This window comes from Piliocolobus tephrosceles, chromosome 10 (assembly GCF_002776525.5).
Source record: "Piliocolobus tephrosceles isolate RC106 chromosome 10, ASM277652v3, whole genome shotgun sequence".
Lineage (NCBI taxonomy): Eukaryota > Metazoa > Chordata > Mammalia > Primates > Cercopithecidae > Piliocolobus > Piliocolobus tephrosceles.
The window spans coordinates 5,967,059-5,980,171 of record NC_045443.1 but is presented as its reverse complement, the minus strand read 5'-3'; the positions used below and the strand labels follow the sequence as shown (position 1 = coordinate 5,980,171).

Below are 13,113 nucleotides of genomic sequence, written 5' to 3'. Positions count from 1 at the left end.
GGATACATACATTGAGGCATATTTATACAATTAAATACTATACAGTCATGAAAATGAGCAAACTAATAGCTATGTATAACATCAAGGGTGGAATAAAACAAGATGAAAGAATATATACAGTTTGAATCTACTCATAGTGTTCAGAGACAATACTCAACTATATCGTTTAAGGATGCATACCTCGGTGTTAAAACTATCAAATGAGCAAGAGAATGATTATCACAAAATTCTGCACAGTGGTTGGATCCAAAGGAGCAGCAAGGATGAGAGACCATGTGTGTGTACTGGGGAGAAGGGAATTCGAAGCTGCTGGCAGTGCTGGTCTGGGCTATACTGGTGTTTGTTTTATTCAGTGTGTGTGTATGTGTGTGTGTGTGTGTGTGTAAAATGGATTTTTCTGCATGTTCACAATAAAATTTAAAAAGACACAAAATGCATATATTAAATGGGTTGGTCAGGTAAGGTCTCATTAAGGTGACATTTTGTCAAGGATCTGGAGGAGGTGGAGGAACCAGCCACATGGATATTCTAGGGGGAACATTCTGGGCAGAGGAAACGGCAAGAGAAAAGGCCCAAGGGAAGCAATGCCTGGCATCAGGAGAGACAGCAAGAAAGAGCCACAGTGTGGCTGGCGCTGAGCACCCTGCAGGGGGTAGTGCAAAGGGGGACACAGAGAAGTAATGAGGAGCCCTGTAGGTAGGTCCCAGGAGGCCACAGTAAGGATGGGCTAATTCTATGTGAGATGAGAACCCCTAGTAGAGGGTTTTGCAGGGAGTGACATGACCTGACATACATTTCAAAAGGATCATTCTGGCTGCTGGGGCGAGAACATGCTGGTAGAAAGGCAAGAGTGGGAAGAGGGAGATCAAGTAGGAATCTGTTGTGATAATGCAAGAAGTGTGGTGGCCTGGGCAGGGTGAGAGTGAAGAGTGTTCAGATACTGGTTCTATTTTGAAAGTGGACTGAAAGAATTTGATCATGTGGTATAAAACTGAAAAGAAGTCGGGGCCGGGCGCGGTGGCTCAAGCCTGTAATCCCAGCACTTTGGGAGGCTGAGACGGGCGGATCACGAGGTCAGCAGATGGAGACCATCCTGGCTAACCCGGTGAAACCCCATCTCTACTAAAAAATACAAAAAACTAGCCGGGCAAGGTGGAGGGCGCCTGTAGTCCCAGCCACTCGGGAGGCTGAGGCAGGAGAATGGCGTGAACCCGGGAGGCGGAGCTTGCAGTGAGCTGAGATCCGGCCACTGCATTCCAGCCTGGGCGACAGAGCGAGACTCCGTCGTCTCAAAAAAAAAAAAAAAAAAAAAACTGAAAAGAAGTCAAGAATGACTCTAAGGCTTTTATCCTGAGCAGCCCAAAATCTGCAGTTATTCCTTACTCAGTTGCCCTCATGATGGATATGAATCTGGAGTTCAGGGAAGATGTCCAGGCTGGAGACCTAATCACTAGAAGGCATTTAAAGCTATAAGATTGCACGAGATCACCAAGGGAATGAGAGTAGGTAGAGAAAATGTCCAAAGACCAAGTCCCAGGACACTGCAGTGCTCAAGTTTAGGAGCATGAGGAGGGGCCAGAAAGGAGAATCGAAAAGGGACAGGGGAGAATACAGAGTCCCAGAAGTCAAGAAAGCATTTCAAAGGGGCAGGGCAATCAGTTGTATCACATGCCACTGGTAAGTCAAGCAAGGAGAACACTGAAACTAGGAGCTTAGCTGCTGCCTGAGAGAAAAATCTGTGTCATCATCATCATCATCATCATCATCATCATCAACAACAACAACAAATTGATCACTGGGCCACCATTCAACAAACACTAAAAACCGGGTCAATGGTGGATCATCTTGCCAAAATTCTAAATTTTTTCTTTTTTTAAAATTCCATTGATACCTCCTAAAGCTAGACTGGAAAGTGGGAATATTTTTATTGTCCACAGATAGTACATAATTATCTCTTCTTTGTAAAATCTTCCCTTTCCCAACCCCACCCAACTCCAAATCTTGATATAAATGCAAGATTCTGTATCAGAACCAATAACTAATTGAGAATCTCACTCTGCCTGGGGTCCCACAACTGCCATCACCAAGTTCTGGGAACTGACCCATGTGGGCAGGAGCTGGGAGCAGAGTGGTGGGAATGGGGGGAGCCCCCTTTACACGTCACCCTTCACAGTCAGGTGCTCAAGCTTGTCCAGGCTTAAGCTTCCAGACCAGGGGGAATTATTAATAGCACTTTTTGGCCAGGCGCGGTGGCTCAAGCCTGTAATCCCAGCACTTTGGGAGGCCGAGACAGGTGGATCACGAGGTCAGGAGATCAAGACCATCCTGGCTAACACGGTGAAACCCCGTCTCTACTAAAAAATACAAACAACTAGCCGGGTGAGGTGGCGGGCGCCTGTAGTCCCAGCTACTCGGGAGGCTGAGGCAGGAGAATGGCATAAACCCGGGAGGCAGAGCTTGCAGTGAGCTGAGATCCGGCCACTGCACTCCAGCCTGGGCGACAGAGCGAGACTCTGTCTCAAAAAAAAAAATAGCACTTTTTAACTCTCAAAAGTATTTCAGATTGGACAATACATTATATTGTTTCCTGCCTATTTGGTTTTTTAAAATCCTTATTTGAACTAACTTGTCCCCGTTTCTTTTTCCCACTTAAAAAAAAAAATCCCAGTTTTCTTTATTTATTTTTATTTTTTATTTTTTATTATACTTTAAGTTCTAGGGTACATGTGCACAACGTGCAGGTTTGTTACATATGTATACATGCGCCATGTTGCTTTGCTGCACTCATTAACTCGTCGTTTACGTTAGGTATTTCTCCTAATGCTGTCCCTCCCCCTGCCCCCCACCCCCCGACAGGCCCTAGTGTGTGATGTTCTCTGCCCTGTGTCCAAGTGTTCTCATTGTTCAATTCCCACCTGTGAGTGAGAACATTCGGTGTTTGGTTTTCTGTCTTTGTGGTAGTTTGCTCACAATCATGGTTTCCAGCTGCATCCATGTCCCTGCAAAGGACACGAACTCATCCATTTTTATGGCTGCATAGTATTCCATGGTGTATATGTGCCACATTTTCTTAATCCAGTCTGTCATTGATGGATATTTGGGTTGGTTCCAAGTCTTTGCTATTGTGAATAGTGCTACAATAAACATACGTGTGCATGTGTCTTTATAGCAGCATGATTTATAATCCTTTGGGTATATACCCAGTAATGGGATGGCTGGGTCAAATGTTATTTCTAGTTCTAGATCCTTGAGGAATCGCCACACTGTCTTCCACAGTGGTTGAACTAGTTTAACCACTTCCACCACTGGTGGTGGGAATCCACCAACAGTGTAAAAGCATTCCTATTTCTCTACATCCTCTCCAGCATCTGTTGTTTCCTGACTTTTTAAGGATCGCCATTCTAACTGGTGTGAGATGGTATCTCATTGTGGTTTTTATTTGCATTTCTCTGATGACCAGTGATGATGAGCATTTTTTCATGTGTCTGTTGGCTGCATAAATATCTTCTTTTGAGAAGTATCTGTTCATATCCTTTGCCCACTTTTTGATGGGGTTGTTTGTTTTTTTCTTGTAAATGTGTTTAATATCTTTGTAGATTCTGGATATTAGCCCTTTGTCAGATGGGTAGATTGCAAACATTTTCTCCCATTCCGTAAGTTGCTGTTCACTCTGATGTTTTCTAAAGAAAAAGGACTTGGCATTACCCTAGAAGAAGGTGTGGAGCATGAGATGAAGGGCTCAGGGTGGTGCTTAGAAATAAGTAATTTTCTGTGGTGAACTTAGGGTAAGCCATAGACACCTACTGTATCTCTCATCTCATTCCTTTCTTCACCCCTGTGCTTGAACCTAGGCAGAAGATGCCAGGACCATGGGCATTAGGAAGGTTTCAGACATGCCAATCTACAAAGTCAGTTGGGAATGCTTTTCATGGGGTGATGAGAGCAAAGAAATGCCCCAGTGCTATTTCATCTGCCTCCTTGTGTTAGAGGCCAGCATGGACAAAGATGGACTTTCTCTCTTTCTTCACCAATCCAGTGTGTTCAGCTAAAGTTTCGTTTTTAGATGGGCCCTCCTGTTTTCTTCTTGTAAGGGAGGGGATTGTCAGAGGCAACGTCCCTCCTCTAGAGCTAGGTGCCTGAGCTTTCCTCCTATGCCCCAGATAGTCATTTTCTTACACTTGGGTATTGGGAGTCCACCATCAGAAATCCTCCTCCACAGCCTGGATTCTCATCACAGCCCCTTCACTGATCTGCCTTATTTGCACACTGCCCCTGGTGGATCAGCAGCATGCTAATTTTTAAAACCTAAACCAACTCACAGCCCTCCTGTGCTCAAAACTCTCTGATGCCTTCCCATCTCCTGAGGTGTGGAAGCCAACATCCACACACTACAGGGCCCCCTCCTGGCTGCCCACCCATCTCCCACTCCACCTGTCCCCTTGCCCACTTCCCTTAAATCCTTCCTTTAGGTCTTTGGTAAAAGGTCACTTCCTCACCCATCTCTTTCCCAACCACCCTATTTTAAATTGCAACTGATCTCTGTACCCTCTTTGCCTTCTTTGTCTCCACAGTATTTCTCATGCTGAAGGTACTACGTATTTTACCTATTTATTAGTTTATTGTCTATGTTTTCCCACTAGAAGATCCACTCTGTGAAGGTAGTGCTTTCTGTTTCCTTTTCCTACTGGGACCTAGAAGTGAGACTGGCACAAGGAGGAGCTTAAGACACATTTTATGAATGACTGAATGGGTAAATAAACTAGGTGGATGTCATAGGCAGCGTACCATGTCGATGATGAAGTTGCTAGTGTGTGCGCACGCCTGTATTTTTATACTTGAGCTACTATTGTGTGCCATGCTGGGGGTCAGCAGAGGTTACTTGTGCCTTGTGCATTGCTACTTGCTCCTCTTCCCTTTTCCGGAAAGTTCTTCCTTCTTATTCTTTCCTCTCAATCTTTCCCACAGGAAACTGTCCCAAAACGTTTTTCTGTGGAGTTTTCTCTGACTAATCCCCCTGCTCTCTGCTGAGAGCGTACCAGAAGCTCGTGAACAGAGGCCTGTGACTCCATCCAGCTGCTACTAGGCTCATCTTTGTTGTATGTGTGCAATGATTTTCTCAACTTTGCTTCAGAATGCAAGTTCTGGAGGGCGATGCAGAGGCCCCCTCTCTTTCCTGTCTCTCTCTTGGTGTCAGTAGGACTCTGGACTCTGTAGCCTGGCTTATGTTGCATTTTGTTTATGCCCCAGAAGTAAAGTTGTGATGTTAAAACACCAAAAGCAACAGGAACCATAATAAAATGACCATGTGCAGGGCAGCCAGATCCCCTAGAGCTGCTGACCAGCGAATCTTTACCAAACCGGTGCTACAGGAGGCGCTGCTATGAAGTGGCTTGAGGCACAGAATGTGGTACAAGACAAACCTCCTTTTGACCTAGTTGGAAGAGACAGATCACAAACATGGAATATACCCAGTGCAGTGGTTTGCACAATAAGCAACCAGAAAATATGTATTGAACTTAATAAACAAAATCAATTATGTGGGCTGGGCACGGTGGCTCACGCCTCTAACCCCAGCACTTTGGGAGGCTGAGGCAGGCAGATCACCTGAGGTCGGGAGTTCGAGACCAGCCTGACCAACATGGCGAAACCTGGTCTCTACTAAAAATACAAAATTAGCCAGGTGTGGTGGCACATGCCTGTAATTCCAGCTACTTGGGACGCTGAGGCCGGAGAATCGCTTGAACCTGGGAGGCAGAGGTTGCGGTGAGCCAAGATCGCGCCATTGCACTCCAGCCTGGGCAACAAGAGTGAAACTCTATCTCAAACAACAAAAAAAGAAAAAGTAAATAAATAATGTAACCACAAGTGGTGGAAATAATACTGGATTTAGTGCTGGAAAACCTGGGTTCTAATGTCAGGATGGGATTGTAGACTTTGGAACCATGGAGCAGGGTTCAAATCCTAAATCATCATTAAATCTCATGTATTAAAGGCATATCTTGCATGGTAGTTAAAAGAATCAGTGCTAGTGAATATATGCATCGAATAAAGACATCTAGAAGGCACAAATGGTTCAGCTGGTATTGATGATGTTATCACCATTAACATCTCAGCTCTGCCATATGCCCTCTAGACCTTGGATCAATCACATTGTTGCCTCTTGGGCTTCAGTTTCCTTATGTATGAGACCAAAGACTGTACGTAGATGATTCCTAAATGCTAAGATTTTAAAATTTCTACCATGATCCAGAACAGTAGGGTTGTAGTCCACACCTTGTGGACTTCAGCAAATCACTTTTCCATGCCTGTTTCTTCATCTGCAAAATGGTCACGTGGCTGGGTTGGTGCTCTGCAAGTTCCTGCAACTTGAAAGCTCTGTGAATCTTGAAATGCTCTGGGAAACACCAAACGAGAGGTTCAGAGCTTGATTTCTATAGTGGGATAGGAAAGCAAGACCAGAGAAGGTAAACCTGCAAAGAATCAGAGAGCTGAGTGAAGTGTGCCGGGAGTGGGGCTGGGGAGGAAGGGACGGTGGGAAAGAAGGCTTTCCTGGGTAAGTAGAATAGTGCTCCTTGAATTTGGAAAAGAATTATGTTAAAATGCAGGTTCCAGGTCAGTAGGTCTGGGGTTGTGCTTGAGATTCTGCATTTCAATCAAGCTTCCAGCTGATGCAGCTGGTCCTTGGACAATATTTTGAGTAGCAAAGAGTGTTCCTTCTCTAGTTTAGCAGCTGGGCCTCTTAGAGAAGAATAGAAGCTGATCTTCTCCCCACACCTTCCTCCATGTCCCTCCCATAAGACCCTAAACAACGGATGTTTTTGCCATTGATTTTTTCCCCTAGTCCATCTCCTAATCCCAACCCCAAATACACACACACACACACATACTCACTCACTCCTCAATACCCTCACCTCTCCAGCCTCATCAATACTTTCATCACTGGTCTTCACTGCAAAAGTGATTTTTGGGGAAAAGAATCTCACACCACATTTTCTAGGCCGTTACTGTCTGGCAGTGACAATCCCAGAGGAATGGAAAGTGAAAATGTCTACATTGTTGGAGAGGGGTGATGTCATGTCCAGGTTTTCCCAGTTACACGGTAGTAGTCCCTACTTAGTCCTGGAGGCTGGTGTTTCTGCCGCTCCCCACCCCCACCCTGCAGCAGAAGAGGGGCCTCACGCAGAGTGTTTTTCCCATCCAACCTCTCCTCTCCCCACACCCACACACACCCAGACACACAGCCTTCCTCTACCCAGAGAACGCCACCTTTCTGCCTTCGTTACCAGGGGCTGCTTTTTCACAACACGGCCCATAGGGCAGTTACTGGTAGTTTTTGAAGCCCATCAGGATGAAGAGCTGAGTCTGCCACCAGCACACCCCAGGTACCCACCAGAGGTCTGAAAGCATCCATACCTGGACACATCTGCAAGCCATTGGCAAGCCACTGGAGTGTCATTCACACTGCTTGCAAAGCACTGCCCAAGCCAGAGGCCCCCACCTCCCCTCCCCTTTCCTCCTGTGCCTCTCCTCCCCTCCTCTCACCGCCTCCTTCCTGCCCCGCTCCGTGTGTGTGTTTGTGTGTGTGCGTGCGCGCGCGCGCGCGTAGTCCAGCACAGCTTATTTTTTCAGGAGAGCCTTCCACCTGCCATGTTCTCTCCCCACGTTTTCTATTTAGTTCTTCATAGCCAGTGCCCATTCTCTGTCCTGCAGAGGAAATAGGACCTCAACAGTTTCCTTTACAGAAAGAGTCCTAAGAAGGAAGGCTTCTTCTTGAAGAAGTCTTGACTGAAGCAGGTTAGAATTTGCTCTGAGCGGGGCATGCACCTGGCAGTTGTCTCTCTTTCTTGTGTCCCCTCTAAGAGGCTTACTCAGGGCACGTTCTTCTCATAGCATCCTTGTTCTTCCTGGAAATGATCCTTTCTTGGTTGTGATGGGGACAGGAGGGGACATGGGGACAGAAGAAGGAAGAGGGGCTGTTGGGCAGATCTAGGTCTAAGCAAGTGCCCTTATTATTCTTAGGTTCTAGAGAGAGGAAATGAGGAGACCCTTAGGGGTCACGTGGCTATAACCCTCCTTTTGGAGCACAGCAGCTAGACATTTCTGAACCAAATGAGGAATCTGAGTCCTCCATTTCAAGTCACCCAGTAGAGAAATCTTACAGTGATATTTTGTTCATCCTGAGGACTGAGATTCCTAAAATCTCACTCCTGATGTATTCCCTCTTTTCTCCTTTGAGCAGCCTTCTTGCCTCTACTTATCAAGTTGTAACTCATCCCTTCTCAGCCCAGGTACCTTCAGTGGCTTTCTATTTCTTCTCATGAAAACTCCGTTTTAAATCCCACTGTCTCCACAGACTCTTCCCTGGCCACCCAAATTTACTTGCTCCCATGTACTTGGAGTTCCTTCAGCAATAATACTCTTCATCTAGCATTTAATGCATTCTTGGGCATTATTTACTATGGTTTGTTTAAAAGGAGTTCATGTTATTTCCATAGAAGATCAAAAGCTCCCTCACGAAAGAAATTGCATCATGTATGTTGAACACTCCACAGGGTCCAGCGTGTTCATCCTTACTGTGTGTGTGTGTGTGTGATAAATCATTTCGATTCTGATAAAAATTAAGACATCCTCCCCTGGAAAATGCACCTCCCCTCAGAACTCTGCCTAAAAGTTTGTTACCCAGCCAAACATTCCAGACTAATAATATCTAGACTCCCTTGTTACCCACCAAAAGACTCCAGATTAATAATATCTGATAACAGCAAATGGTCCTGTGGGCAGAGCAAATAGTAGATGCTCAAGAATTGCCTGCTGATGTGTACTTTTCTCTGTTTTCCCCCAAACAGATTGCCCTGACGTTCTCAATCGTCTTTGGGGTGATTGTGTATCGAATAACAACAGCAGCCGCTCTGTCTCTCAATAAGGCTACACGCTCCAATGTCCGGGTGACAGTGACAGCAACAGCAGTCATCATCAACCTCGTGGTCATCCTCATCCTGGACGAGATCTATGGTGCTGTGGCCAACTGGCTCACCAAAATTGGTACTGTGTCACCGAATCTTCTGGCTGTCCTAGGCCCTCTTTAAGTCAGTGTGTGCAAGGCTTTTGGTGATAATGACCCAAAATAAAAAAAGAAATGGGACAGGGAGGGACAGGGCGCTTTGTACAGTGAATTTTAATTAGAGGAATGGGGAAGTACAATGTATGTGTATTTGCAGGGCTGCCAAAGGGCTTTCCCTAAAGGCGGGAATCCTTCCTGTAACATTCTTGATCAAGTCCTCTGGCCTGTGTTGATTGCCTCATGTGACAGGACACTCACTATCCCCTAAGGATAAACCACAGGGTCTGTTCTTTTTAGCCTAACCTCGAAGCAAGGCAGACTTCCTGTTAAAAAGTACAGAACTTCAGCTCTCATTTTCCCAGCAGCATCTATAAAGTTGAGGAAAGCCTCTTGATACTTGAGCCCAAGAGGGTCTTATTGGTCTTATCTATCCCCGTATTGTCAGAGGCCCCAGAAAATCCACACATTCCCCGGGCACTCAGTAGACTTCAAAGAGGCATATCAGACTTCCCAAGCTTCAAACCAGTGAGAAAAATGCAATGGCCTCAATATTCAGACGTGTCATTTGAGCTGTACGCCGCTGTTGCCCAAGCACCACGTTTTGGCATTTGGCATTTGTGCTTATTGGATGGGGGAGGCTGACAGTCGAGACCCTGTCCCATTGTATGTATTCTGGGTGGCCTGGATTCATCCCTTCCCTCTCTGAATGTAGGGATTTCCCTCTCTGACTCTAACTTCTGGTTAACCTCATAGGGAGGTTGCATTGATGGTATATATGATGCCTTTAATTCACGGACCCTTGATAGGATAACCACCTCCTCAAGAGCCTTCTCCTAATGACTGGAGAATTCCAGAAAGTTGTTCTGTCTGTGCCTTTCCCCTGCTTGGCCTCTACTGTAACACTACCCATGGTGAGCACTTTGCTTTGGCTTCTGTGTTGCTATCGGCAGCTTAGCATCCTCAGGGGCAGCTCTGCTGTTTCCAGGAATGTGCATATTTATGAGTGTTATCTGTGTTTCTTCATAAGCTTCTTGAGAAAAATAAGCAGAGAATTTTAATTCAGCCTATTTAATGATAGACAGGATTCTATGGAAGCACTTTGGAAGAACATCCAACGCTCCTGGGGACTCAGGAGGCTCTGGAGGGAGAGGCATTTAACTGGAGAGCTCAGAGATAAGTGGGAGTCAGACAGGCGCGCATATAGGGAGGAGGGGACGGGCAGGAGGAGAGGGAGATTCCTGGCAAAGAAAACCAAGCGAGAAATACAGCACTGAAGGGAGTGATCGGGGGTCAGGAAAGGCATGCAGGAAAGTGGCAAATGAGCCACTTGGGTGGTTGGGAGAGTCTTGGTCGAGCTAAACACCAGCGGAGCAGGAGCTGAGCTCAGCGTATGGGAGAAAGAAAGCATGAAGCATGCGCAGGACGCCAGGGGAGCCCGGTGCCGGGGCTCTAGGTCCGGGGCACATCCGGGGCATGATGGAGTGGGAAACTGGGCCGACGGAGTTAACCAGCTCACGTTTTCGTGTTTTGTTTTGCTTTTTGACGGGAAATCTAAAATGCCAGGCTGAGGACTCCGATTTTTTTCATAGATAATGGAAAAGTGTTTGCTGGAGTTCCCAGGGACATTCAGCAATAAACAGTACCATCTTCCTGGCCTGATTACTGAACCAGCTGAGAAATTAGATCAAGGCAAGTGTAGACAAAGCCAAAATATCAGCTGTAAAACTGAGAAAGGCTACATGGGAGGTAGTAGCTTAGGAGAAGAGCCAAAAAGACATTCTGTCTCCATGGCAGGCAGTGGTGGATGGGCCAGCCCTGTGAACTTAGAACTTGGAGGGACCTAGGAGAACACCTGCTTCCTGCAGGCCCTTAGCTCCCCTCCAAGTAGGGGCAGAAAAAGAGGCTAGGCAAGGAATGCCAGCGTCCTCTTCCAGACTCAACAATAAGATAAGCTGCTACTCCTTCTCTCACCCAAGAGGAGAGATGGTTGATCTGGGGGAAGACAAGCTGAGACATTACAACTAATCACACTCCCACTGCGTGGAGGAAACATCAGGAGTAGAAATAAATGTCCGCTACTCACTCCATGTGGTCCTGATCTAGCACCACTGAGGATTTTTTTAAGAGCATGGCGTGACGGGAGCTGTCTGCAAAATTACTTAGCAGGGAAATAGGATGTGACAGAATAGGGAGAGGTAGGAGAGCCAATTGAAAGGACATGGCTGAGTGTATGGGCAGGAAGTAGGAAAAAGAGGGCCAGGAAGTCAGTGGTGATGTCGACCTTTCTTCTTGCTGTTCATTTGTGTTACATTCTCTCTCTTCTCTTGCATTGCTCTAGATAGTGATAAAGATGAAAGAGAAATTGAGTGGGCAACAATAGGAAACTCGTTAATAAGTATTTAGTGAGTACTCCCCATGTGCGAGGTAGGGCCTTAACTCCTCTGCTTAAAGCCACAAATAAAATGGGCTGTAACACAGCTTTCACATCATGAAGCTATGTTCACTGTTTCTACCGACACACCCTCCTTGCCCAGACCAAAGCGGCTACCCTGGGCTGTTAAATCAGTGTCCAGGACTCCATAAGAAAGTCTGTGCCCTGGAAAGGAGATAAAATCCTAACAAGTACATTTTGTTCTCTCTGAGAGTGATACTCATAAAGTATTTTTAAACTTAAAATAAAATTTGTAACTCCATTTCATCTTCACAAAACCTGCATGGCCAGGAAGGGAAGTATTACACCCTCACTTTACTAAAGTTCAGACTCAGATTCCACCTCTAAAATGTGAATCTCTTTTGTGTGACTTTGATGTCAGTTTCTCACCATCTGTACTGAAGTGGTGTGTTGGGTCTCCATCAGGAACCCCAGTGAGCCTTGTTCTGGGGCGTTGCTCTTGTCTACCTTAGACTGGGTACCCCAGAGGGCCCAGAGAGGGACCACTGAATTTGAGAATCCAGTGGAAAGAAGCTTTGAACTCTAGACCTGGCTCCTTCTCCTCCCACTCCCCAACTGTGTGGCAGTGGGTATTGGGGAACTTTTTTGGACAAAGGTTTACTGATCCTTCCTTCATCATATTCCCCCTGTCCTCTGGTCATCACGTGTCTGGACGGTTTTCACAGCCTAACGCCTATGCCGTTGTCCTCAGCCTCTTTCAATGGGCTTCTAGCTTGGAAATCCCCATCCAGTCAACTTTCCTGAACAGTGGGTTTGGGGACATTGCTCCCAGTCAGCACCCTCAGACAGCTTCCCTTGGCCCTAGAGCAGCTATAGTTAGCATTTCAAGCTCTCAGCTACTTTCTTCCCACTGTGGTCCTCCACCCCAGCTGACCCACTCAGCTCACGGTCACCCTAGCCTCCCCGTGTGGCCCCACCCCAGCCTTGCTCATGCTGCTGTGACTGCCAAAATGACCTCAGTGACCCTCCTTGAAAGGGCTTCTTGAGGGCTCCTCCTTTGTAAATCCTCTTCTGGCCTCTCAGCCATCGGTGGTCATCCTCCCACTTCCAGACTCCCCTGGCACACACCCTCTGTTTCTGGGTTCATCCGTCAGCTGTTGATGGAGTGCTTGCTCTGTGCCAGGCACAGTTCTGAAAACACAGCAGGGACAAGCGACAAGGTCCCTGCTCTCATTTTGCTTTCACTGTGGCAAGGGAAAGATGGACAGCAAGCAGGGCCATTCCACAGAATGTGAGGAAGGTGTGATGAGACAGACAGTGGTCTGGGGCTGTGCACTCTGGAGGAGTTGGTCAGGAAAGGTGTTTCAAGGTGTTAAATTTATAGCTGAGACCTGGATGGCAGGAGGGAGCCACCCACAAAAGGATCTGGAAGGAGAACCCTTAGGAAGATGGAACAGTAAAGGCAAACCCTGCAGTTCAAGGCTAAGCTTGGAGCGTCTTATCCACACTACTCATTGGATGCTAATCAGGTACTATCTGATCTTATCACATTTCACATATATGTGTCTTCCCAGTGTTAGAATAGACTAGACTCTGCTGGGGTTACAAATTCATCTTGAAATCTTGGTTGCATCTGTAAAGTCATCTGTCTTCTTGTTCA

At 46.5% G+C, this 13,113-nt stretch overlaps 1 protein-coding gene across 1 annotated transcript in view; it reads left to right on the top strand.

Moving 5' to 3' along the window:
* ANO2 (anoctamin 2) overlaps nucleotides 1-13,113 on the top strand; it is a 364,608-nt gene that overhangs the window by 282,516 nt on the left and 68,979 nt on the right. Inside the window, exon 18 of the mRNA XM_031936252.1 lies at nucleotides 8,847-9,042. Coding sequence (XP_031792112.1) covers nucleotides 8,847-9,042 — 196 coding nt within the window. The remainder of the gene's footprint in view (nucleotides 1-8,846; nucleotides 9,043-13,113) is intronic.